This window comes from Rhamphochromis longiceps, linkage group LG6 (assembly GCF_057381845.1).
Source record: "Rhamphochromis longiceps isolate RC_006_pf linkage group LG6, R_longiceps_female_GT1.1, whole genome shotgun sequence".
Lineage (NCBI taxonomy): Eukaryota > Metazoa > Chordata > Actinopteri > Cichliformes > Cichlidae > Rhamphochromis > Rhamphochromis longiceps.
Genome location: NC_140562.1, coordinates 29253136 through 29280972, shown reverse-complemented (window position 1 = coordinate 29280972; position 27837 = coordinate 29253136). Strand labels below are relative to the sequence as shown.

The 27837-nt window shown below is 40.7% G+C and overlaps 2 protein-coding genes across 2 annotated transcripts; both read left to right on the top strand.

Moving 5' to 3' along the window:
• The first annotated feature begins 4058 nt into the window (after positions 1-4058).
• Positions 4059-7088, top strand: s1pr5b (sphingosine-1-phosphate receptor 5b). The gene is made up of 2 exons (XM_085410123.1): positions 4059-4211; positions 5507-7088. The coding sequence occupies exon 2, from the start codon at positions 5774-5776 to the stop codon at positions 6983-6985; it is 1212 nt and encodes a 403-aa protein (XP_085266249.1). The 5' UTR covers positions 4059-4211; positions 5507-5773; the 3' UTR covers positions 6986-7088.
• Positions 7089-10836: 3748 nt separating this feature from the next.
• keap1b (kelch-like ECH-associated protein 1b) lies at positions 10837-26347 on the top strand. The gene is made up of 7 exons (XM_085410122.1): positions 10837-10947; positions 14582-15775; positions 16849-17094; positions 18139-18815; positions 19951-20156; positions 23066-23242; positions 24072-26347. Exons 2-7 carry the CDS (start codon positions 15470-15472, stop codon positions 24311-24313), a joined length of 1854 nt encoding a protein of 617 aa, XP_085266248.1. The 5' UTR covers positions 10837-10947; positions 14582-15469; the 3' UTR covers positions 24314-26347.
• The last annotated feature ends 1490 nt before the right edge of the window (positions 26348-27837 follow it).

Here is a 27837-nt window from a genome sequence, read left to right as displayed (position 1 = left end):
TGCTTTGATGCAGGGCAGATGGTCCAAAGGGATTTCTAAACTATTCCACTGAGAACAGCTGCTTAAGGGAAATAGAGCTGATCCGAGGAGTGACAGTGAACCCAAACAAAAGCTGATGATAACACACTCCCAGTGCTTAGTCAAACTGCATAGGTGGATGACTTGACTGGTTTTGTCATGGTGAGCACCTTTTTTTACATTACATGTTGTAATCATAATTTATGATTATTGCCACCTGAAGTTTAAGGTTTTATGTATATCTATCTATTGATCGATCGATCGATCGATGTATAAATATATATATATATGAGTAAAAACTGTGAATAAGCCAAGTTTATAATTTAACTGAGGGTTTGACAGTTACCACAAAACCTTTTATTTTATTTTCGTCAAATAAGACATGGGCGAATGAATGCGTGAAAGTGTGATCATGCAAAGTCTAACTGACACAAGGCTGAAACATTTCCATGTCGGGAAACAAACCACAGTTTGAACATTAACTCTGGCATTGCAGGAATTAACAAAGCATCTTGATGGTTGAGTGGTATGGTTGCAACCCTTTGGAGCCAAAAGGGTGTCAGTATCTCACTCTAAACCCGGAAAGCTCTCAAATCTGGATCTCATTAGGCCTGTAGTCGGCTGGTGCTGGACTGAATGCAACCAGAAAGCAGCCACACTCACCCAACAAAACTTCAGCACTGAAACACAGCCAAGCCGAGAGAAAAAATAATGGATCACCAAAAGAGCGCTCAGTGACCTGAACCACCCCTGTAGTCGAGGATGGAAACTGCTGTATAAAACCTGCAGATTGGTTTGGATGTCTGTTTCTGAAAACAGAAGTTTACTTGCATGCATTCACAAACACGTGCAGGGATCTGCACTGGTTTCTTTTTGTCTTTGAGATGTTATCTGGTGTTATCACTGTAATTGGAGCACTAGGTGGTCATTTCCTGCAAGACAGGATCGTAATTGTGATGACTCATTGTTCCTCACTGCTGCTGTCAGAAGATGACCAGATCGCTTGCACTGTCTTTCCCACAGCCTCCCCCATTCCTCAACAAATCCCTCCTTCTTAAGCAACTGGGCCCTGCTGCCACTTCAAAAGAGCAGAGATCTTCCTCACCCTTCACTGGCCCCTTAACCACAGCAAGTTGGCTGGAAAATCCAAATAAACAATGCAGTGATGAGAAAGCTGAACTGTCTTATGTCATGCAATGAGGGCATCTTTTGACTGGGTATGGAAGTGTATTGGAAAATATATTGAACTGGAAATGGGGAAAGAAGAGAGACAGAGTGCTGCTGTGTACATCAGTATTGCAGGGACATAAAAGAGAAAGGGGCACAATAGCAACTAATGAGGAATGTTTTCCTAGGATTACAGACCTGATCTGGTTTGCCTGATTTGAAAAACTTATCAGTCGATTAGGACTGAGGCCTGAGTGGTGATAGATTGCAGGAGGGTCAGTTGTGCGATAGCCTCAGAGAGACCCTAGCTTCTTGGCAGGCAAAGACCATTTAGATAGTCCTCTAAAGCCCAGTATGCCATGCTCATATCTTTTCCTCTTAGGTAATCAAAACCCCAGCCGTTCTGAATGCCTGACAAGCAAAAGCTGAAGCAGTGAAATAACGTCTGGGATATTTTAAAGTTTTATTGCACTGCAAAGAAGTAGGGCTTAGGTTCATGTGTAGGCCAAATTTCACCTTTACAAAGTGAAATATGTACTATGGTGCCATAAGAGTTACAGTATTTTCCTAGCTCTCAGACTGTAGGTGGTCCTTGTTTCCTCGATTTTCCAAGTGTTCATTAACTTTTGACAGAGATGTCTGTCCACACAGGCTGCAAAACATCAGGGATTTTAGAATATTAACACTACAGCTGAAACATCATGCAGACAGCTTAGAGAAGCCATTACTCCTTCGATGAATCAAATCAGCCGGTTGGCTGCGGCCCAGTGAAATAAACCTCCTTTACAGATCCTTGTGGTCACATAAGTCAACATTAAATCCACACCCAAGTAGACCTGGTTTAGCTGAAAGTGTGTGTGTGTGTGTGTGTGTGTGTGTGTGTGTGTGTGTGTGTGTGTGTGTGTGTGTGTGTGTGTGTGTGTGTGTGTGTGTGTGTGTGTGTGTGTGTGTGTGTGTGTGGCCAGACATATATGTCAAAAATACATGTCAAGAGGAAGAGGCATGCAGTGTATGTTTCAGTTGTTTAAAAACCACAGCATATATAAAATAAAAGATCTCAAAAAATATGTGTGTCAGCATTCAAAACGAAATGAGACATGAGCATAAGTGTCCTACACCCACACCTCTCTTTGATGTGTTTTCACCCACATAGGATATTACCCTTAATGATCTCCTGATAGGAATCCCCCCCTACATGCAGCGGTGCAGACAGCAGGAAGTGTGAGTAAAGCATGTAACTTATACACCAACGCATAAAAACATTAAGACCAGATAAAGTTTTGTGTGTTACTTGCCCTACAAATAGATAAAAGGTGCAAACACACTGGAAATAATATCAACATTAACTGGATGGAACAGAGGAATGGAAACCTGCTGATTTTGCAGTAACTCAGATAGCTCACAGTCATCTTTGTGAAGAAGAAAGAAGTTTATGCTATACCTGGAATAAAGTCATGTTTCTACTGCTGAGTATGCTGCCCCCTTTTTTAACGGCTGCATTTGAGTGACCACTGGTTCATTAATGCATGTCAGCGTGTGAGCAGTCACATTTAACGGCCTTTATCAGGTGAGGCAACCCTTAATGCTATCAGTACACAAACACATATTGTTGTGTTATGCACTGCCCACATGCTGACACAGATATACACAAAGAAGCTTGCAAATCCTTTAGCTAAACCAGTTATATTTGCCACACCAAACAGGTTCGGTAGAAGGTAGCCTCTGTTTGAATACAGTGGTGTAACGAATCAGAGGAACAGACGGATAAAGAGCAGGAATCTGAACTGTCAGAACCTGTGGGCAGAGAAAGTTATTTGAGTTACACAGCTTTTTCACATGCATTCAATCACTTTCAGTGTTTCTCCTTCTACAGAGCAGTGTGTGCATTTGCACAACTCCAAGTGTCAGCTTTGAAACCCACAACAAACCAACAAAAGTTTTGTTTAACTTGCATTGCTTCACACTTACCTCTCCCCTGCTTTGTTTAGCTCTGATAAACGGTCTGCAAGCCCTGCAGGGGAGGTTTCACAGGTAACCTGCTGAAGCGTGTCAAAGCATGCTACAATCAGGTTCTGAGAACTGGGATGTCACTGTGGGCTTGAACCATGTGAATTAGATTCCTTTCACTTCCCTCACTGTAAAAGTAGAGTTTTTAGAACAGATAACATGAGACAGCTAAATCGAATTTCTGTGGAACTTGACAGAAAAAAAAGCTCGATGTCCTTATTTCACTTGGCCCAGAGTGGGACTGTTGCTGCAGTGTTCAAAACTGGTTCTTCCAGTTTTTTTCCAAGTAGTTGCAAAGTTTCAGTGTACGAAATGTATCTGAAGAGTTGTAGCATAGCAGTTATTCATGGGAACACATAAATACTTAAAAATGATTCTAATTATGATTATGTATGTGTTAAGTCAGTGTTCTCCCTAGTTTTGGATTTTTTTCCCTTTATTTAACAGCACCTGTAATAATAGCGGTAACACTTAAAGGGAAATGAGGGCAGTTTAGATTTTAATCAGAGACCCAGAAACATTTCCTATGTTGTCATTATGTTTTCTATATTTAATGAGAGGGCAAGGCTTTGTGATGAAATAAGAAAAATTCAGTTGATATCATCCGTTTATATTTGTTGGTTCATCACTAACACAACATGAACCTTGAACTATAATCACGACTACCGATGTCGTATATTGAGATTCACAGAATACAATGAAATGTGATAAAGATCTCTGCACCAGCTCATCTGAAGCGGCACACATCTGCATGTATTCTGTATGTGTTCACGCGCACACACTATCTGTGCAAATGTGCAAGAGTGAGCAAGAGAGAAGAAGAGAGAGGGAATGTAAGGGGGAGAGACAGTTCAGGCTAAGACCAACCCCCGAAGCTGATGCATGTTTCAGCTAAGGTCGCACTTCACTCCCTCTGCCTCGTCAGTTTGACTGTGACTTACTTGGTGTGCTTGTCTGGATTCTGATGACTGAACAGCAAATGAAGTGCAGGATAAAAGTAATACTACAACATTTCCCAGGTAATTTCTTTCGTTCTTTCTTTGTGTTTCCCATGTCTGATTCAAAATTTGACAATATTGTTACCATTTTTTCTTTAGACACTTTGTTTTAGTTGAAGTTGAAGTTAAGGCTTGTTTATACAGTTTAGAACACAGGCTTTATATTTTCCTGATTTGCGTAAAAATGTATTTGTAACATCTTAACCTTGCTTTTTTTTTTTTTTTTGTATTTTTTTTTTTGCCAAAATATCTTAACTAACATTTATAGATATTTCTCTCTAAGTGATATACAGGGGGGAAAAAAACATTTTTCCAGGAAGTTTGAAATCTTTGAAAGAAAAAAAGTGCTTTAGTTATCGCATACAAATGCTCATAGTGACATCATTTGACACAGAAATCCTGGTATGCTTTTATAATCTTCATTCATACTTTTCTACATTATGTAAATCATGACTGTACAATGGAGAGAGCCGACACACAGACACTATGCTCATGTTGCATTCATTTCCCAAATTCTTGCCAGTGAGCTAAATGAGTTCAAGCCTCCAGAACATTTGTTAAATGTTAACACATGACTCAAGAAAAAGGGGGGAAAAATCCTTCACACAAAAAGAGACTGAAAAGAATGTAAACTTAATCACCCCTGACTGTATCCAGCCTAATGGCTAAATCCATCAGTGTATTTATATTGGAATTGGCCAATGGCGTAAACTTCAGACGTGCTGTTTCTGTATTAAACTTTGAGGGTTTAAAGTAGATTTGCATATGTGAAGTTAGCTTCAAACACACGTCATGTACACAATGAAAATGAGCTGCATGTGTGTCAAATCAAACGCACACAGTGTGATGGTTCTTGTCTAACAACCTTAGAGTAACTGGCATTTAGTTTATACACAGCTGCAAAACCTAAATGTCCGTCTGACATTAAATTTACCCCTCTGCTCTCTGCATCTTATTCAGCCCAGCACACACAAACAGCAATAGTTACTTTCTCTCATCTGTTTTAGTGAATAACAAGAGGTCAAGCCTAAGTTAAATGAAATTGAATATGCATTCATACTTGCCTGTACATGTATCTGTCAGACGATGCAGCAATAGATTTCATATGTTCAGCCTACACTTTGGTTTCTTTGGATTCATCAGATTTGATGCGCTCAATCTTTTTGGGCCAAATGTCAGATTATGGAACCAGTAAATATCCACTTTAATATGTACATTTAAAACTGTGACAATTTTAAGCAGTTATTTTCAATTTCACTGATTCTGCATTTCATCTTGCCATCATTTTTATGCTCTATTCTCATGTCTTTTTGCAGTGCATGTCTAAGCTCTCTAACCAGGCAGAGCTCAAAACCACCCTCTGCTGGCAAAAAGGGGCAAAGAAAACATCTGAGGATCCTGGAGGATTACACTGTATATGCTGCATGTAATCCCTCTATGTATTGAAAGGGCTCTGGCATTTTCTGTGAGAGTGGGTATCCATTTGATAAATTCTTCACCGCTCCTACTACTGAAAGCATATCATCAAAGATGACTTTGTAGCTACTGAGTGCACACAGAATAGAAGAAAAGCAACATCAGGCATGGAGGCTTTAAATTCTTCCAGTAGAGTGACTTCAGCTTCACCCCCCACCTCCACTACTCCCTCATGTTCATGCTACCTGCAGTTCTTCTGTGAATACCAGGACAAATCTGTCATTGAAAAGCATTACAACTACACTGAGAAGCTGAGCAACCGTGATAGGCTCAAACCTGAAAGCATTGCCTTACTGGTGGTGTGTGTCCTCATCATCCTGGAGAACACTGTGGTTCTGCTTGCCATTTGGAGGAATAAAAAGTTCCACCTGCCCATGTATTACCTGCTGGGAAACCTGACTCTGTCAGACTTGCTGGCTGGTATTGCCTACATGGTCAATATCCTCCTATCGGGAAAAAATACTTTAAAACTGACACCAGTGATGTGGTTCCTCCGGGAGGGAGGGGTCTTTATCACTCTGGCTGCCTCTATAATTAGTCTACTAGCCATTGCGATTGAACGCCATGTCACTATGGTGACCATGAGGCCGTATCATGGGGCAAAGCGGGGACGCATGTTGGCACTAATTGGTGCGAGCTGGGCCGTGGCAGGGTTTTTGGGAATCCTCCCAATATTGGGATGGAACTGCATCCGCAGACTGGACCAGTGTTCAACGGTGCTCCCGCTTTATGCCAAAAGCTACATTCTGTGCTGTGTGTCTGTTTTCAGCGCTGTGCTCTTGGCCATCGTGGTGCTTTATGTGCGTGTTTTCCGCATCGTCCGCACCAACACACAGCGCCAGCGGCTCGGCTTGTCAGGCAGCATAAGGAAGGGCTTAGCCAGGAAGTCAGAGAAGTACATTGCTCTCCTCAAGACAGTCACCATTGTCTTGGGAGTCTTCATCGCTTGTTGGCTGCCCCTTTTCATTCTCCTCCTGATAGATTTTTCCTGCCCCATCCGTGGATGCTCTGTGCTCTACAAGGCTGAGTACTTCCTGGGAGTAGCCATTATCAACTCGCTCCTCAACCCCATCATCTACACACTGACCAGTAAGGACATGAGGAGGGCCATTCTGAGGCTCCTCTGTCGGCCGTGTCTAATGACGTCGGATGGGCAGGTGAAGAAGATTGGGATGCCATTCCTGGAGTGCAGTTTCAGTAAAACTGAGGTGGCCTCCCAGAAGTTAGAACCGGGTCTGGAGACCACCATTTCGTCTGGAAATGTCATCACCACTCCATCTACAATTAAAGCCCTATACCCCAAACTTTTCAAGTCATAAAGACTTTGACTGACTGTGTCCAAAATGTGTAAATGGGTTTCCCGCTCAATAGAGGATATGTAGCACATACACTATTGAGAAACAGTTCTGTGGTTTTTTTTTTTCAAAGAGACAAAGAAAGGGGGGCGTATGAAAGACGATGACTCACCTTTGACAGTGTGGCGCAGTTATGGCAATATAACTGAATCACCGAATTTCATTTTGATGAAGCATACCAAACCAGAGAGCAAAGGATGTATTTCAAATGTGAACACGCAATGGTTTTTATGTATATGATGCTAGCAATATGTCTCCTTTATTAATTTGCACTGACATATGCAACCTTGGACTCAATTATTTTCCTGGGCTTCTGTATTTTGTGTGAAGCTTAGAAGGATGCTTCTGTAAACTCAAAGAGTGAAAGACTGAAAACTATGTACTTGCTGGAATAATATGGAGGCTAACGTTTCTCCTCTTGCAGTTTCTTAAGTGCCTTAAAGTCAGAATTAAAACTCCTAACAGTTACAGTGTGTAATCTGCAGACACCTGGATTTCGCTGGTTCGAAGACTGATCGTGTGCTAGATTTGCACGCGTAGATGTTTGGTTACACATATCTGTGTATGTGATGCAAAGGAATTAAGTTGACAGGAAAGAGGTGGCACCCTTCTTGAAATTACTGAATGCTGAATGCAAATAAAGTATGTGGGAGAGGAGGTGCGGAATTAAAACCCCCTGACAGTTTTGAAATGACAGATGGTTAACCTATCTGCGGTAGACGTGGAAAGTTGTTGGGGTCGTGTCCAGTTTTTTTGAAATGTCAGCCTGACATCTGCAGTAAAAACTGCTGCATTTACAAAATGTCAGCATACTTAGCATGGGATTAACTGAAAGATAATGTTACAAGTAATGTTTACTTTCCACTGGCTGACAGCTTAACTCCAACTGAAACCAAATCAGCTGCAGTTGCATCATGTCAAGGCTTTACATTGCAGCTTGTGAAGAAGACAACCTTAGGAAAACGTTCATTCAGCTGCATCACAATTTTTATGGATTAAAATATTTCTGCCTTTGTAAGTTACAGATCATTCTAATCTGGTATAAATTTACCGAGCAATTGTTTCAGTGCTTCCTTTCATCGTTCATCAAGTTAACAGAACATTTCAGTTAAAGGTACTGAATGATTTTTTTTCTTACGTCATTCAAGACTTTGATTAAATGAGGTTGTGGGTTTTTTGTACTAAAATGTATGTAGTGAACTTGATGTATTTGTGAGCATATTTTATATATCTCTATTGTAAATTATATATATATTTTGTAACAAGAAAACGTTAGCAAAATTTGTGTTTCTTTTCATAAAAGAAATAAAGTGTTTCTCTAAAACATTCCAATGGGTTTTCAATTTATTTTCACTGTTAGTACCCTGCAGCATTCTTAAGTGCATCAGTGTGTATTACTGTGTTAGTGTAGCTGTGGTTAAGCGAAGAAGTATCGCAGGAAGTCAGCCTCCCTCATTTCACATCTGGTAATGGCATTGACCTATATACTTCAACTTTAGCCCGTCTCAGTATGGCTTAACCTCCACACAATGCCTCTTTTAAATAAATACTTCTTAACCAGTGGTTAAGAGTTACTATCACCTCACACTAATCTGGCCTCCACATTGCCAGTCATAGTTAACAGCCGTGTAATCTCTCTACATGTTATGTATCCAGTTAAGCTACAATGGAAAGATACTGATTGATTTGCAGAAAACTAAAAGAAGCTGCTAAATGGTTTTTCAGTTGTTGTTGTTGTTGTTTTGTCAGGCCACTGTTAAAAAAAAAAGTCAATAATGCAAAGCACGTCTAGTGTGACAGACAGCAGATTTTTTTCATGTGATTTTAACTGTCTTTGCCCTAAAGGCATTCTGCAGTCAACCATAAACCCGTCTTCCAGGGGTTTGCTGTATCCACTGTGCCTGCTGGCAGAGGTCATCAAGTCAGGGAATCTTTCCTGTCCTCCAGCTTGATTTTTACTGCAGCAGACTCAACTGTTCGAAGTCATGACCACCAGTGATTTATAAATAAAAGAAGTTGGTATGTGGTTTTTCAGGGTTTTTTTTAAATGTCACACCACTGTTAGAAATAAGCTGTCAATAACGCCCAGCACACCAAGTGTAATAGTGCACCCAATGTAACCTTTAATAAACACTGAACAGTAAGTTTTTGTTTTGTTTGTTTGTTTGTTTTCCTGTCAACCAGTGATTAAGAATGACTATCGCCTCACTCTCACTGGCCCTTCACATCGACTATAGTTAAAATAAGGAAAAATTACACAGCTGTTATGTATCCAGCTAATTTAGCTCCTATAGCAAGAAAACTGTTTAGTGCCTGCATTTATGTCTACATTTGTCTTATAATACTGCCAAAGTTACAGTTATGAAGACATGGTTTTTAATGCTAACATGCAAATCTGGTAAAGACTGTTGGTTGATTTGCATGAAGCTAAAAGAAGCTGTTAAGTTCTTCACTTGTTTTTCAGTTGTTGTTTTTTTTTTGTCAGGCCACTGTTAAAAAATGTCAACAATGCAAAGCATGCCTAGTGTGATAGATAGCAGATATGTTCTTGTGATTTTTACTTTCTGTGGCCTATAGACATAAGCCCTTCCTGATGGTGCTAGAATAACTCTGATATGATTTGTACAGTGCAGGTGTTCCTCCAGATGTTTGCTCTATCCATGAGAACTGTGCCTCCTGGCAGAGGTCAACAAGTCAGAGAATCTTTCCTGTACTCTGGCTTCCATTCTGCTGCAACAAACTCAGCTGTTATAAGTTAAGACCCTTGATAGTCCCTTGATGCCACAGGCACAAATGAAAAACCTGTACTTTTCCTTGCTCTAGCAGAATTTGGGAAATTACAGAGCTGGGGAACTGATAGTCCAAGTGTGAGTGCACTCTTAACCAACACTTGGACTATCGGTGTATAGGAAGCATCCATCTAGAAGAGCAGTTTGGTGCCTCAAGGCTTACTTCAGCTTTTTCCTCTGATTGGATCTTTACGCAGACACACAACAGAGTCTTGGGGGAACTCTAAGTGGTGTATGAATCATGACTTGTCATTTCATATCTAGGATTTGCCAGTCCTTTCAGCGTTAAGGTGTATAGATGGAATGTTATCATGGACTGCTTGATGTGATGACTGGTGAACTGTGGTTGCAGAGCAACAGGGCTTAAATGTCTTGGTTATATTATGGCAGCTCGTTCCACGGGAGTAAACTCAAAAGTGAATGTTTATGCTTGCAGTCTCACAGTTAGCTTTTGGTGCCACCTTTTGGCTTTTAGGCAGAACATCAAATTCTGTGACCTGAATTACGTGTTTTGGAAGGAGGGGAAAAAAACCTTAGTGGTGTGTCAGCACTGCAAACAGATTCCTCCCAAGCTCCTGTGCTATGTAGGAGTCATTCATGTTTTAAAGCAGAACTGCAGGAACATTATAACCATGTCTCTAGAGCACACACCATTATGTCTGAGCAACATAGTGATCGTTAAACAATGCCAGTTTAGTAATTTCCTGCTGGGGTTTCAACAATTACTCATACAGTTTTAAAGCAGTGTTACTGCATTATTCTAGTTATTTTCTCATAATGAGATCCCTTTTTAAGTTGCTAAAATAAGTACCTGTTTTGCAGTTTTATCCTCTATATGGTATTTATAACAGATTTTGATTGACGTTAATGCTGCAGTTTTTGGCTCCCTGCCAAAAATTTGCCCAGCTTTTCCTTCGTTTTAAGAATTCCTTCTCAATAAAAGCCCCCTCCCACGGGGAGCGTTTGTCTGCCATTAGTAATAAACAGAGGCGGGCCAACGCTTTGGTGGCGAGCTCTTATTGTGAAGGCGAGATGAGGCCGGTACAATGCTTAGTCACGCTGAGTTACAGCTTTCCCCTCCTTTCTGTGTGGCTCGGGGCTCGGCAGACCGCGATGGAGGAATTGTTCTAGACTACGGTAATTCTCTGTTATTCCAAATTTAAGGAGCCATTAGTGATTAATGTCAGTTGTTTGGACATATCTGGATTTTGTGCGGGCGGGTTAGCAAGAATATATTTTGATACCGCTTTGTTAGCACGTTTGTTACGAGCTCGGCTCACAGCCATTACTCTACTGTCTATTATTAGGAGCCTATTTTGCTGTCAGCTCTGTTTCCGAAACGTTTGACTTGTTGTTTTGATGGGGATTACGGCTCTTTCATCGTGAGACCTTCTGAGTTCACCGTCGTTGCAAACCCACCAGAAACCTGCAGCCGATTTTTCTTGCTCTCCTCTACCTTTGCATGCCAGGTCTGTGGATTATTTTTGTTTTACAAACGCAAGCTCAGAAATGATCCTCGTAGAGGACACACGGTGGCTTTTTGTGTGCTCTTCATGTCAGGTAAATGGCGCGGAAATCCAAGTCCATCAGGGTTTATGTAAAGGACTGGCTTCACTTCTGGGTCATGTTTTGGTACATCCAGTTCCACTGTTTGCTCGGTGAAGAGTTCACGATGAGTCACCGAAGAGAGCTGGTTGCCAAAATGCCCGAGAAACGCGCTGGACTCTGTACTTGTGTTTGTTTCACTTCTGGCTCGATTGCGTTTGCTGGCTTTGTAGCACAAAATAAAATAAAAATCGCTGACACAGCTGTAGGTGTAGCTCAGATCAAACTGTTAAACTTGTAGAGTCCCTCCAGTTGTTGTAAGACACCCAAGACCTGTAGGCCTGAAGGGTGGCACGCAAACCGACGTGCGGGGTCTCTGTCAGGGGTGAGTGTGCATCTTTATTACTGTGCTGTTGATGAGCCAACTTTCTTGTCAAGATTAGGGTTGCAGTGGAAGATTTTTAGCAGCATCAGCATAAATCGCTGGTTTATCGTTCACGTTCGTCTTTTAAAGATGTATACTGGACATTTTCAGTTTCTGTTTGAGTTCGTCCTTTAGTAAGGATTTACTGCTGCCAACTCCTTGAAACTTCCTTGTTTAGTGTCACCGTCGAGTGACAGTTTAATTGCACTTCTAGAACCTGTAATGAACAAGTTTTTTCATGTTAGAGGAGTAAAACCCTCCAGATGTTTGCTAGGAGTCATTTGGCTTATGGCATGTGAAATTTCAGGATTTCCCACATGTGTAGGTTATAAAATGTCTTAACAATAAATGTTATCATAATACGTGCAGTGTTTGTCAGCTGATTCATCAATTGATTGATTCAACAACAGATACTGTCTTTAGAGTGGCTTGGACCCAGTTATACCTGTCGCATTCATCATACCCAAAAACGTGTTTTTATTATTGATGAAATGTCAGAGAAATGCAGCAGGTATAGTGTGGGACTTGGAGAGCTTGTTTGTCAGTGAGTCGTTTCTGTCTGCTGTGGAAAGTGGGCGAGTTGAGCAATATGTTCTCCTGTGAAACTATTTCACCCAGAATCCTGGAAGGGGGGAGGCACAGCAGTAAATGTGAATCGCGGTGTGTTTCATATTACAGCGAGCTTAACTGGCTGACTTCCTCATGACGAGTTCCATCATGGTCACTGACGTGTTCCCATTTGTTGGTAAGATGAAAAACTCTCAAACTGAGTTTGGGTTTTTTTCCCCCCTTAATCTTTAATGATTGCAAAGAACACGGTAACCTATTTGCAGATTGGAAAGCTACTAGGTCATAGAACCTGGCCTTTTGTTTTGCGTCCTTTTATCAATGCTTCACGTAACGATCAGTGTGCGTGTGTGTTTGTGTTGGTGTGTATACACAACTCACGGGTGCTTTGTTATATAACCAAACCCTCACAGCAGCATTGTTGCTGAGTAATTCAGACTCTTCCTGATCAGAGGGCTCCAAACAGACATTAACCACATGTTTCTTGTATTGTACGTCAATGTTGCAGGCAGTTCATATTCTGAAAAGAAGAAGTGGGATTGGAATAAAAATGAAGGCATTAAATTTTCAACTTAATGGGTTCAACGTAGTGGATCTGATCCCACATATTACCTGTAGAAGTATTTGTTTGTAAGCCAGTCTGCAGAGCCAGAGCCCTCTCCTCCTCCTGGATTACTCCGATAAAAGTACCTCTTGACTCTGATTAAAAGATTGTTTTGTTTTCTTAGCCTAATTTGGTTTAAACATGTCTGGAAGATGCTGCAATGGATGTACTTGGATTCTGCTGTTGGTTTGAACAAACTGTTCCCTCTGTTCAAACCCCCAGTGGATTGGCAACAGGGCAGAGCAAGAGCACACTTACTCATGCTGGCCTGTTAAATTAAAGCCTAATTTAAGTCACGGCATTGTCCTTCAAAATGAGCAGCACTCCCTAGCTGCTGCTTACACACTCACTTACACTTACTTGCTGTTTTGCTTATATTGTTAGCCTCTCTATGTGGACGTTTTTTACTTTTAAAAGTACTGAAAGTAATAGGTAGGATTCCAGGCACTTGAGTTCCTCACCAACAGTTTTTCTTTTGCGTGTTTCACTTCACCCTGTCTTTTATCAGCTGTGCACACTACCTGTGTGTGAAGCGATGCCAGATAAGGAGAAACTATCATGACAAATGAAAACGCATTAGGCTACGTCCACACTAGCCCGGATAGATTTGAAAACGGCGTCCACACTAGCATTTTCAGTCATTTTCACGCAAAAGCAAGTGAGAACTAAAGAATTTGAAGAAAAGCTATCCGGAGCATGTACAAACTGATATTAATCTTTTTTAGGGCTGTCAAAGTTGAGAGCAATCAAAACAACTGCTGTATAATGCACTCGGCTATCTTTGTTTAATTGCTCACATGACTGCATCACATGACTAAAATGCGTCATCGTTTTAGAAAGTCTGCGTTTTCGAGTGTCCACACTGCGACGGGACAGCTCCGTTTTGAAATGTATGTGTTTTCGAGAGCGTTTTCAAAATGCTGCGTTTTTTCTTGAGGAAAACGCCGTCTCAGTGTGGACGGGAGGTCAAAGCGGAGAGAAAACGCTGCGTTTTCAAAACACATTAGTGTGGACGTAGCCTGACTTTGCATCTGCCCTACTTAAGAGCACCTGTTGGATAAGCCCTTACAGCTATTGTAGTACTCCCTTTGTTTTTTAAATTGTCTTGGATTGCAAACAGAATTAGTAAAGCAATGTTTTAAATCAAGCCTGATAAGTATTTTTCGTTACTCAAATACAGTGTATTAAATAAACACTGTTCCTGGATTGGTACCCAGTACCAACACATACCTTATTATTGTATGTTGAGTTGAGGTAATCGTGTCGTATCAGAACTGGGGTAAAAAACAAAACAAAACTGGATCCGTGCATCAGTATTGGCGACTGATAGAGAGAACTAGAGTTTGGGACTCATAAAAGCAGAAGATGGTTTTTGTTTTTTGTTTTTTTTAATGAGCTGCATAGTCATCGTTACAAAGACAAAGCCTTGACTGTAAGTGGAGTGCATGAGGAAGAATGACAGAGAATTATGTGTCACTGCATTGATAAAGTTTTGTTGTATGAGTTCATAGGTAAAGAATAGTGCTGAATCACTCGCTATGCAAGGCATTGATGTACGTATGTAGACCGAGCAGAGAAGCAGAGTTTATCAGTATGAAACAAACACATGCTCTCTCTCTTTCTCTCCCCAGCTGTCAGCTGAACCAACTGCTTCTTAGTAAGTAAACAAACAAATAGGTGGGCATCCTCAAGGAAGGCTTCTCCAGAGAAAACAACGAAACACCGCTACCACTTCATTCCTAAAGGCTCAACTGCCTCACCTAGAGTCTCGGACTCTGAATAGCTCTTTTGAAGACAGCTTTGATTATTACTTTTTGTAACAAAGCAATAGATTTTATTTTATTTTTTTATCACTGTGCAAGATTGATCTGCACAGTTTGTGAATCTGGCACAGCTCTTGAGTTGTTTGATTGAAGACTTTTTGAGCAGTCAAAATATATTTGATTAGAAGGCTCAGAGGAAGACAAGATAACAGAGACGTACTGCAAACTGACTGTTTATATTGCTGGGTATGATTAATACGTTTCTGCTGAAATAATAGAGAAGTGGAAAGGAAAGCAACTGTGTTGCCAACACAAACAACTGATCTGAGTCTGGAGCAGTTCTTACTTTGCCTGCTATTCTCTAACTCTTTCTCTGAAAAGTTAACCTTCAAACAAAACCAGAGGGACCCTTAATTCAAGGCATTTTAATTATGTTGGAACTGCAGCATATATTAGTACATGCAGCCATGAGTGGCAGCCTTGCATTCAACGCTCTAGTAATGCCATAATGGGGCGAATGGCTGGACTGAAGTACTGAACATAGCAAGGAAATCCCCTTGTTTTTATAAACCAGACATAACTCTTTTACTCATAGAAAAGTCAGGAGGGCCTGGAGCTTTCTGTTTGGCTGTCTACCAAATTCCTCAAATTAAATTCTTTTATTTCGACCCATGCCTGCATGTGGTGCAAGGATGCCCCATAACGCCGTCCACTGTTCTTGAGAAGGCGACCAAAGAGGAGGAGAAAGGGTAGGAAATGACGGAGTGTTTGACAGAATACAAAGCGCTGGTGACTCCGTCCACGCGCAATGGTCACCGCGTCTTCAGCTACACGCTCGAGAGCCACACGTCAGCCGCCTTCGCCATCATGAACGAGCTGCGGCTGGAGCGGCAGCTGTGCGACGTCACGCTACGCGTGCGCTACAAGGACCTGGAGGCGGTGGACTTTGTGGCTCACAAGGTGGTGTTGGCCTCCTCGTCCCCGGTCTTCAGGGCCATGTTCACCAACGGCCTGAAGGAGTGCGGTATGGAGTTGGTGCCCATCGAAGGAATTCACCCCAAGGTTAGTCTGTTTTATCCTTGCCTGAATGTTTTGTTTGATTTGTACTCATTTAAATGTAGCTGTAGTATTGTGTTTATTTGTTGACTTCCGAATAACTAAATGGGAATCGAGTTACTCCTCTTTCAGCATAAACCGGCCTCACATTATTACAAGGAAAATCCAGTATGTATGGGAATTGTAACTTTAAAACCAAGCTGTATACCACAATGGGCTTTTCCAGCATTGTTAGAAAAAAATGGCTCCACTCCCACAAAAATCCTGCACTGCTTTAAAGTGAAACAGAAAGTCAGAATTGCTTTAAAACCATACTCAGATGATCATACCTTTATAGATAACACCATCCACTGTTTTTCTTTATCATTTATCTTTGTACAAGTGCAATTAAAAGTCAAAACTAAATGAATATCAGCCTTACATCACACTGATTATTAACCAAATGGGTTATTCCAAGCATCTTGGAGGGTTTGCTACGATGCCTGCCCTTTTTAGTTGCTCTGTAGGACTCCTCCTTGTTGCTATATGACTGCATATTTGGATTTTACATTTTCTACATCACACTTTATGATTGTTAATGTCTTTATCTGAAGTGCTTAAAACATTTTTACAATACATGTAATTTATATTCGGAAAATGTGTGTACCCATGGATTGAGTGCATTTCTCTCTTTTCTTTTTTTTTTTTAATCTTTTTTTCCATGAGCAAATAATATGTTCAAAGTAATTATGAGTCATATGTAAAAGTGCATAAATATTTTTCTATGGTACTCAGGACTGAAGTTCCACCTTTTTAAAAAGTAAGCTCTCTCTCTGTAAAACAGGTATGCACAGTGGCTAAACAGTTTTATCTTGACTTCCTTTACTTGCGTTGGGTGTTTACTGAGCTCACATAGAGTGTGATCGAAACAATATCTATGACGTGATAGCTTGTGAGATGCTAATCTGGGTTCCTTCCTTCCAGAATTTAGCATAGCATTAAATAATTTTTCTCTCCAGCTTCTCTCGCTCTAATTTTCTCATCTGTGCACTGACCTCCCACAGTCCAACCCCTTACGTTGTGTCTTTTCACCATTTCAGGTAATGGACAGACTGATAGAGTTTGCCTACACAGCCAGCATCTCTGTGGGTGAGAAGTGTGTCATCCATGTGATGAATGGTGCTGTCATGTACCAGATAGACAGCGTGGTCAAGGCCTGCTGTGATTTCCTCGTCCAGCAGCTTGACCCCAGCAATGCTATTGGCATTGCCAGCTTTGCAGAGCAGATCGGTTGCACAGAGCTCCACCAGAAGGCCAGAGAATACATCTACATGAACTTCAGCCAGGTAAGGCTTAAATAGCATCTCGAATGAAAGCATTTTCGTTAGAATCACTGAACTGCATTGTTGGGCTGCACATGAAGTTGGAGCCACTCCTTGTAATTGTTTTTTCCTAATTTGTGGCGCTTAAGTAATGATTTTGTAACTTAGATATCAAGAATTAAACATTCTACAAATCTGTTCAAGTTTTTGGGGCAGGAAATCTGTGTGTAAAGTGTTTTGAGGTCTGAGTAAACAATGTTTCACTTGCTGCATTGTGGTTTCTTCTGGTGGGTTCAAGCTATGAGTCCACTGGCAGACTCATAGCTTGAATTCTCTTCACAAGAAGGCCAAGAGAATTCAAGCTATGAGTCACGATGACTTGTGAGTATCTATGTGGGTTTACTGGTGGCTGAAGCATAACTGACTGCAAAAGATGATGATACAACACAGTACAAGAAATGAAAGGACAGTTAATATTTCTCCCTCATAAGGAGATAAGATCAAGGGTAGGTCCAGCTTATGACAAAGACGTGTCACATGTCTGTCTGTGAGGTTAAAACCTATAAATGGTATAATATTCAATACATGCCTGCTCACCAGAGATTTGACTTTTTAAATATATTGTGGCTGTCAGGGTAGGAAACCAGTTTTCCTTTGTTAGAAAGAGATTATTTGTTGCAAGAGTTTGTTTTGTCCTCACCGTTATGTTATAATTGATCAAAATAAGCAAAAACCAACTGATAAAGATTACATGATTGATCCATAATTTAAAATAAATCTGTTTGTATTTGGAACAGACTGTGCACAGTTTAATTGATCCAGCAGTTACTTTAGGTAAGAAAATTAGATGAGAATTTGCTGCTGGTCTAGATTCCATTCAGTCATATATGTCTGGATTTTGGACTTATGCAGCTGTCATTAGCTGTCTGGAAACTTTTAGCTCAGAAATATTAATCAGTTGTTTGAAAAATCTTTCCAGTTGTTGTAATTACTCACACCAGGTACTTTATTCTTTAACAACACGTGTATCATAAAAAGTTACTTTAAATCTGTACTCCTGCTTTCCAGGTAGCAACCCAAGAGGAATTCTTCAACTTGTCCCACTGCCAGCTGGTCAACCTGATCAGCCGCGACGAGCTCAACGTGCGCTGTGAGTCCGAAGTCTTCCAGGCATGCGTGGCCTGGGTGCGATATGACCGGGAGAACAGGCGACCGTATGTCCAAGCCTTACTCCAGGCTGTCCGCTGCCATTCCCTCACCCCCAACTTCCTGCAGACCCAACTTCAGTCTCTGGACTGGGACCCACAGTGTAAAGACTACCTGGCTCAGATCTTCCAGGACCTCACCCTCCACAAACCCACCAAAGTGATTTCTTGCAGAACTCCCAAGGTGCCGCAGCTCATCTACACAGCAGGGGGTTATTTCCGTCAGTCGCTCAGCTACCTGGAGGCTTACAACCCTTGCACGGGAACCTGGCTGAGGCTTGCCGACCTGCAGGTACCCCGAAGCGGCCTGGCCGCCTGTGTGATCAGTGGGCTTTTCTATGCTGTTGGTGGAAGAAACAACGCGCCTGATGGTAACATGGACTCAAACGCTTTAGACTGTTACAATCCTATGAACAACTGCTGGCTGCCGTGTGCACCCATGAGCGTGCCCAGGAACCGAATCGGAGTCGGGGTCATCGATGGCATGGTATATGCAGTTGGTGGATCACATGGGTGCATTCATCATAATAGTGTGGAAAGGTAAGTCAAGTTGGCTAATAATGGAAGATGGTATTACTTTTATTACACAGACCAATTCTGCCTATTTTGAATTTATTCTTTTATCAATTATGTGTGTTTGAATGTAGAAAGAAAACCAGCAGTCTTTTACTGGTTGAATAGTTAAGTAACAATTACAGTATGTGGTCAGCACAGGTCATTTTAATGAAAGGCTTATGGTTGTGTCTGTCAAGAGAAGTAATCGGGTAACTTCCTGGAAACATTTTACTTCCTGCAATTTATTTTTAGATCACACAAAGCTGCTGTGAGGGTGTTTGAGTCTACAGGGAAATATTTTTGTAATATTAAACTTAGTGACAATTGAAAAGAGAAACAAGACACCTTTTGTTTCTCTCTCAATCTAAGATTGGCACGAAATGCTTGTACGAACATTGTTATATGACCAGATCAAGAAGAACTAATACTCATTCTTTCTCAGATTGCTTAACATCTTGAGATAATCCTGCCGGATGCAGCTTTTAATCCACACCTGTGAAACGGCAGCTTTGTTTAGGTGCTTTCTGGTGTTGGGTATGAACAGTGACTTAACAACATACATTTTAATAAATAATAACAAAAAGGGAAGCGGAGAGCCCATCAAGTCCCATGAGAAATATCCGAGGTGCCGTATTGGCCTTGCTCTGACTAACCTTGACATAAACCTGCCCCAGATTTTTCACTGCTACCCATTTAAAACTGGGATTACGTACATTTTAATTCAAGGCAGAAACTTTACCCAAAAGTTGGCTTTGTTCCTAAAATAGAAGATCTTACGCAGGTAGCCCACAGTCTCGGTGAAAGAGGAACATGTCCAGCCAGTCTGAACAATCATGTAACATCCGAAAGCACATATGACGCACTGTAGCACAACGGCTAACCACAGATACTGAGGAATGAAACTAATGAATCTGTGGAGCAGACTCCTGGCAGTGGTTCATTCATTGGGATGATTAGTTACAAGAGTTAGTTACATTTGCGATTTAGAAACCCGATAAGTAAACTGACTAATGTTATTAGTTGGCAAAAAGAAAACGGGAATTTAAAGCTCGGAAATATAGCGATAATTACTTTCTTTTCAAACTATGTAGCCTTCTTAGTTTGTGTTGGTTCTCCACAGGTATGATCCAGAACAGGATCAGTGGCAGCTGGTAGCCCCGATGTTAACACGACGTATCGGTGTGGGTGTGGCGGTCATCAACCGGCTGCTCTACGCTGTGGGGGGGTTCGACGGGACCAACCGGCTCAGTTCCTGTGAGTGCTACAACCCTGAGAAGGATGAGTGGAAGACCATGGCTCCGATGAACACGGTCCGCTCCGGAGCTGGTAAGAAGGAATTGTAAAGCTGCCTCCTAATGATGAAAAACGTTTCTGAAAAACAATCAATTTACACAACTGCCCGTGCAGTTTTCCACCTGTGATTTGTAAAGATTTGCAAGACTTCCTGCCCCTGCAGACCTTCCTGTTTTTGCTAGGTAGACCCAAGCAGTACTTAAACCAGACAGCAAGGGCAGCTTAATAGTGAGGCAAAGCAAATAAACAAAGATTTCAGGTAAAAAGCAACATTTCTCAAAAAAAAAGAAAAAACAATTGAGAAATTAGACAGAACCTATAATAATCTTGCAGTAGAGTGTATATGGAAAAAGTGAAGCCAAAATATCTAGGCATTTTATTGACGTCTTTTGGCAAGCTTTGAGATGTGAAATCCAACTGGACTCTGGGAAGAAACTAGTTACCTCAGCAGTTATTACTCATATCTAGAGAACAGACCCAAGACTTTGGCAGGAAGTCTTTATGTATGGATGCTTATTAGTACTCTTATTGTTACTACTTTCCATATTTTGGTGTAAAATAAACAGAAGCGTGACTGTGGCCCCTTTTGTCAAATTGGTAAGCTTAGTTTTGTGTTACTTTTTTAACTTCTGCGATAAGTTATAAAAGGAAGAAGGTGTGTTTTGTAACGTGCATCTGGGGTTAACGACTGGTAACAGGTCTGACCATGTCAACACTGGTTATCGCTCTGTCCACAGTTTTGAACAGCGTGTCCTGTCAACCGTGACCAAAAAACTCTCATATTTTAACAATCAAATGCTGTTACTTGAAACCTGTGTGAAATTCAGTGATTGTGTGGGTCAGTCAAACTTCGATATCATGTAAATCATGTATCTGTTTGTAAAAAGACTTCCATTTGAATAGAAATCTAAGTGAAAATGGCCCTAAGCGACTTTTTTCTGTGATCTCAGTGAACTTTCCTCATGACTTATTAGGGCTCAATCGCTAGTTTCAGCTCAGACTAAATCAAACATACAGAGATCCAGAGATAACTCCTCACTTCTGGTTTCAAAACATACCGATGGAGACGGTAAAAATGCTCAGGTTGAGGTTTTGAAACTGGACTTCCCAAACCAATGAGTGTCATTGCTCTGGCAGCATCCATCTTCTAAACTGTGTGTGATAGGATAAAGGTGTCCATGAGATATTTTGGCTTTGCTACAGTGGGCAAAATCTGCTATGTTGTCAGTCTCTGCACAGAGTCAATAAACAAGAAGCACTCCGAGCACAATCCCCCCCACCCAAGCACCTCACCATTTGGGCACTATTTAAATTTTAAGGGATTAGTATTGTGTTTTGTATTCATTCATTTTTAATTTTTTTTTTTGGATTTCGTTAGTTTTCAATTTGCTTAAAAAAAATAATGTTTGTAGTGCAGTAGAAATTAAATGTTGACAATAAAAACATAGGTCAGAAGTCCAAAGAAAATTTTATCTTTAAAATCTCCATTGATCATACCTTATATGATTAAATGTTTTAAATAGCTCTATGACCTCCAGATCTGTGTGTTGACCTTGAAGAGGTCAAATTTGACATGATAATTAAAATCTTTATGCTGGTACTTCATATATGTTGACACACCACATTTGTAAGTAGGGCTGCACGATTTTGCATAAAATGAGAATCACGATTTTTTTTTTTTTTTTTTTTTTTTTTTTTTTTTGCTTAGAATTGAGATCACGATTCTCTCACGATTTTCTTTTCCAGTATAAATATTTATTGCACTTATTAACTGCACATCAACTTCGTAACAGTTGAGACTGAACATAAAAACAATAAATAAACATAAAAACAACAAATGTCTCACATTTTGTTGTTGCCACAAAATGTTGTACTGCTTGAAATTCCATCTCCACCGTTCCTCGACACTGCGTGTATAGAGCAGGTAGTGCAACAATAGAAAAATAGTTGCGGGACGGCACTCGTTTGTCTAGGGTGTTGATCATTTTCCTAAATCCCTCGTTTTGCACAGTGTTGATGGGAGCCATATCTTTGGTCAGGTGATAAGTGATAGCCTCCGTAATTTCTTTGTGCCTGCGGGAGTTCGACGGGTATAGGGAAGCGCTGTATAAGGTTCCCATTATTGATGTTTGGGTGGTTGACCGGGACGGATTTTCTCCAGTCACTTTCTCGTCATCCCTGACGTGCTCTCCGTTGTTTTTTCCCTGCCAATTTTAGCAGCCAGCTTCTGTGTCACGTGGTATAAGGCTCCGCCCTTGTCATTTGTTGAGCAGGAAGAGTGAGCGCTTGTTTTCATGCAGATTACGTCCCGGATCAAAATGCGGTACAGTCATCGTCTTTTTTTTTTCTTTTTTTTTTTAATTGTTGTCATTTGGAAATAAGATCGCACATAAGTATAAATTGAGATTGCGATTTTCTAACGATTAATCGTGCAGCCCTATTTGTAAGGATCATAGTTTCTAAGTTATAAGGATTCTTTCTTTTCTTTTTCTTTTTTTCTCTTCTTTTTTTTTTTTTTTTTTTTTTTTTTTTTTTTAAGCAAATAAATCATTATGTTGACCTTTTAAGATCATGGTGGATGTAAGCCAAATTTGAATGGATTGGTAACATTTTACAACCCTCACACAAGTGTTAAAATAAACACAACCTCCTTGGCAGAGGCAATGATTTTTCTTAATCAAGAAACGCATTAAAGAAAAAACAAAACACTTATGTGGGGAGTGTGTATGCCTTTCTTTGTGTGTCCTTAAATACATGGTTGGCCTGGAGTTTTAATTGTATTTTCCTTTTTTTTTTCTTTTTTTTATGATGGCAGTCAAAACAAAGCTACCTGTGACCGTAGCGTAGACGTTACTCTTTTCTTCAGCCAGTTCTGGCATGTGCTTACATGTGTCTGCCCACATTTAGTTTGAATAAATGAAACAGTTGACCTTTTCTTTTAGGCGTGTGTGCACTTGGCAATCAGATCTTTGTGATGGGCGGATACGACGGCACCAACCAGCTGAACACGGTGGAGCGCTATGATGTAGAAACCGATACGTGGAGCTTTGCTGCCTCCATGAGGCACAGACGCAGTGCTCTGGGAGTCACTGCGCTGCATGGACGCATCTATGTGTTGGGTGAGTAATGTAGCTCGTAGAAGCCTGCTGAGAAAAAAGCAACGATTTGATTTACAAAATATGTTTTAATTATTATACCGATATCAATGCAATTATTTTGTTCACCTCCCACATTTACAATCATTGGGTGTGAGCCAGTACTCATTTAGGTCACGAGCACCACACCACAGCATTTCATTCAGGTTGAGGTTTGGACTTTGGGATATTACAACACCTTCATTGTTTACTTTTTCAGCCATTCTTTAGTAGCTTTGCTACTGTTCTCGCGATCATTGGCCTGTTGCATGACCTCGTTTTGGCCAAATTTCAGCTGTCAGGCAGATGGCCTCACACTTGACTCTAGAATACTTTGGTAAACAGTACTTTGGTCTTGTGGCTGTAAAACATGCCCATATCATAACGCCTTCACCACCATGGACGGTTGTCTTGTGGTTTGTTCAATTGCGTCTTTGCAGGTTTGTTTGTTTGTTTTTATTTAGTTTTTTTGGTTTTCACACACTGCTTCTGCGTTTCAGTTTGTGTTAAATAAATAATGCCAGAGTGTGTAATATGTCATGTGATGTTGTGTTTACCTAGGAAGTCAAAATTAGAAACAGGGTGTGCTTTCTTTTTAATGTGTCTGCGTATTAAAACTCTTTGTAGTGTAACCGTTAAGTGTTTAGATGTATTTTGCAAGGCATGATTAACCTTGGGTAACTTGTTCAGTTTTTGTGACTATAAAATGTAAATATTTAAGTTTTTATGAGTCACAGTAGCAATAACTAACTCCTATTTACTCACTCCACTTAGTGTTTGTTATCCATAGCTCAGATCTGTGCTGTGCTTACAGGAGGTTACGATGGCAGCACTTTCCTCGACAGTGTGGAGTGTTACGACCCAGAGCAGGACACTTGGTCAGAGGTGACCCACATGACTTCAGGCCGCAGCGGCGTGGGAGTGGCTGTCACCATGGAGCCCTGCCAAAAGGATTTATTGCAGTGTCAGGCATGTGACGGTGGAAGAACCAGTGGCAAGGCGGACCCTTCGGCAAATGCACGCGAAGATCTGAGCAGGACCCGATCCACACACTGACACGCATCTCAAAACTGACCTGTGAAAACTGGTCCTTTAAATTGAGTATCGTTATAAGATCCAGACAGTCTAGCTTTGTGCTCCAACGCGGCATTTGAAGCCCTCAGCTAGATCATCATTTGTAAAGTTCAAGTAAAGGGCTCCATAGTAAAAAGGCCACTTTACTGGCCCGATGAGTCATCAGGGGCTCTTTATTGCATTTAAAGAGCAAACTAAATCTGATAGGTGAAGGAAATACTTCAAGCGATCGATTATGTAAACAAAACGTAGCGTGTGTGTGTGTGTGTGTGTGTGTGTGTGTGCGTAGCAATCAAAGTGCCATTACAATGCCTGTGGGCATTATCACTATGTCGGTATATTCTCCTGAGGTGCTTGTGTGGGAAGGCACAGGCTGAGTCACTGTGTGGAAATTAGTGTTAACCCAGAGAGCCACAAGATGAAGATCGTACAGTGGGCCTCATGCAAGAGCTTGTTTGACGTGCTTATACAGACCATCTTAATTCAGTCCAATAGTTCTTTACAAAATCACAATCTGCACATTAAAAAAGAATACATAAATAAATAAAGAAGAAGAATTTAAGCTCCTGATGTTGGATATATCCAGTACTAGCAGTCCAAAAAAACTGTGTAGTAACAGGTTTTTGATATAGCACAGGAACCATTATTTCCCTCCTGTTTATTGTATATGACAGTTATTTGCTGTTATTTTTAGTAGTAATGTACATGTTTAAACTCACCATCTGTTTAGAACTCATTTTTTTGCAAATAATCTATTTTTATTTAAAGTGGACATCCTGTATGACGCCTGTGAAGGCACGCGGAAGATATTTAAATCGGTTGTTGTTGATCTAAGCTGAAGACAGATTCTGCAGCTCCAGAGCTCTTATCCCACCTTAAATATTTTCAAGAACATTTTGGATTACTGGATCACACACAAGAATATACCTGTGATATAAAAGAGGGTTTTCAAGCAAGCTGGCAAGGTGGTTCCAGTTTTAAATCCAAGAACAAACGGCCTGTGCGAGGCATTTGGTGTTGGTGTGATCCCTCGCCTGCAACACCAACCATGACGTGTGCTATTAGATTCCAAGAAGAAATACTTTGGCCTTTCTTACATGACTACCTGAGGCTCTGCTGCAGGTTTATTTTGGTAGGCACGGCTAAAACTAGCAGTCCTGCAGTAAATCCAGCTTTCACAGTGGGTTTCTACTGTTTTGTTGCCTTTTAGTGATCTTACTGGGGCAAAATAATAAACGCCTGTCACTTTGGTGCATAACACTTCCACAGAATCACCACCTTTTTATGGAACCACTTAATCAGAAATTACAACCTTCATGAAGGTAGGATTTATTGCAGGATGTCATATTATAGAGCATTACATCTAGTTAAGTGTGTATAATCATAAACTGGCAGCTGAGTTTCTGTTCCTTCAACTGCAGTCATTATGCAGCTGTACGGGTGTGGGGGAAAATGTGCATGCACCTGCCAAATTGTATAAATTGTCATCTCAGATTATGGTAGAAAGGATCTGCTTTAAGCAAGTGGTTCTTGCATGAGGCCCACTGTGACAAATTCAAGTGTTGATACAAGAGTCTGCATAGTAACAAATGTGTTCTTTAACTGATTGCATAAAATGTGAAACTTTAGTAAAATACTGAGCGATGCTTCTTCTCGGGCTCCACGATTGTCGTCCAGTGGGATCGGTGTGCAAAGCGCCAACAGAATGAAGAAATTAGTTTAGGCTGTGTTTAGAGGAATCAATACTGTAGCATTTAAACGGCCTGAATTGAAACATCTCACTATTTGCAGACAGAAATGAGACCCTCCCGCGCGCAGTAAACAATTTTTTGGGATTTTCACATCCTTGAGACCTCAGACACAAATGACCATGTTTGTGCATTCGTGTTCAAATATTGTATACTAATGATTAAAAAAAAAAAGGGGGGGGGGGGGGGGAAACTTGCTTAAAAAATGTATTTGTAACAGCGGTTTAAGCTACAAATGTTTTTAAGTGATGTTTTGTACATTGATATTCTACAAAGTCTTGTACAGGAATTCAGAGCTCACTTTTTTATTTATTTGTTCAGGTCCTTTGTGATTTTTCTTCTTCCTCTAAACTGACATCAGCTTTGTATTAAATTGGACTCTGGTGTAGTGTTTTAATAACTAGCATGCATTGTAACAAACTAGGAATGCCTGTTAATGCAGATTTTGGATGTTTGTTTAAAAAAAACGCAAAAAAAATAAAACAAAAAAAGAGAAACCGACGCTTCACCTTGAAAGGGACCTTTCCCCCCCTGTCCAGTGTTTGGATTAGAGATGAAAATATTTAAAAGCATCTGCTTTGTACATTTCTCCCCCCAAGCAAGACCTACCCTGTACAGTAATGCACTGTTAATTAAAATGTGTTTATTGCACTGCTGTAGTCATGTAATAATTTTAGTTCTGATAGTTGCTGGGTTGTGTGTGTTTTGTTTGTTTTTTTTTCCTGTTTTTTATTCTTGATGTTACGTTCATTTGTGCTGTTTTCAAATCACTAGTGGCCACTAGAGGGAGCTAATGCGCCTTCATATCTTCTTGTATTTTATTTCTACATTTACCCTAAAATAAAGTTACCAATTTACGCTTTTTGCTAAAGATGGATGCTCCCTGCCCACTTTGATAGGTACATCTGATTAACTACTTATTAATGCAACTATCTAATCATACGATCACGTGTCAGCGTCCCACTACATTCGGGCATGAACACATGGTCTGCGTGGCCTATTGAAGTTCAAAGTGAATGTCATCAAGATGATTCTAAGTGACTCTGAATGTGGTGTGGCTGTTGGGGCCAGGCGAGTTTTTTTTTAGAAACTGCAGATGTGCTGGGATATCCCCCAACACAACCACCTTTAGCGTTTACACGGAATACAGCAAAAAAGAGGAAATGTCAAATTAGCAGGAAAAAACACTTTTTGATGCAGTAACTAATTTAGCACTTGTTACAACCAAGATATGCAGAAGAGTATCTTTAGTAGAGGCGAAATGTTGAAGCAGATGGGAACAAGAGCAGAAACCCACATCATTTCTCCTCTCTTGCTCTGATGATTCTTAATTTCTGCTGCAAAATTTGTGTGGTGGGGTCAGAATCTCATGTAAGCAAGCAATCCTGCTTTCTATTTATGTTCAGGCTGCTCGTGATGGTGAAGTGTATACTTTGAGCCCCAACTGAGCATCATTTAAACTCCACATCCTACCCATGCGTTCTTTCTGACCATGTCCATCTCTTAATGACCAAAGTGTACCCATTTTCGACATTATCCTGATTTTAGTGGAATAACCTGTAGGATGTTGAGCTTAAATAGTCTCAAACCAGTTTCCTGAAAATGACAATGAGTTTGCAATTCTCTGATGGCCTCGGCAGTCACCAGACCTCAATCTAATAAGGCATCTTTGGAATGTGGTGGAACCGGAGATTCATATCATGGACGTGCAGCTGACAGTGAAGGTGTGATCAATAAGGACCCAAATGCCTGAGTAAT

Coding starts and splice junctions, on each gene's coding strand:
- s1pr5b (XM_085410123.1), top strand. CDS start 5,774: ATGGAGGCTTTAAATTCTTCCAGTAGAGTGACTTCAGCTTCACCCCCC.
- keap1b (XM_085410122.1), top strand. CDS start 15,470: ATGACGGAGTGTTTGACAGAATACAAAGCGCTGGTGACTCCGTCCACG. Junction 17,095..18,138: donor TCTACATGAACTTCAGCCAG/GTAAGGCTTAAA, acceptor CCTGCTTTCCAG/GTAGCAACCCAAGAGGAATT. Junction 23,243..24,071: donor TGGACGCATCTATGTGTTGG/GTGAGTAATGTA, acceptor CTGTGCTTACAG/GAGGTTACGATGGCAGCACT.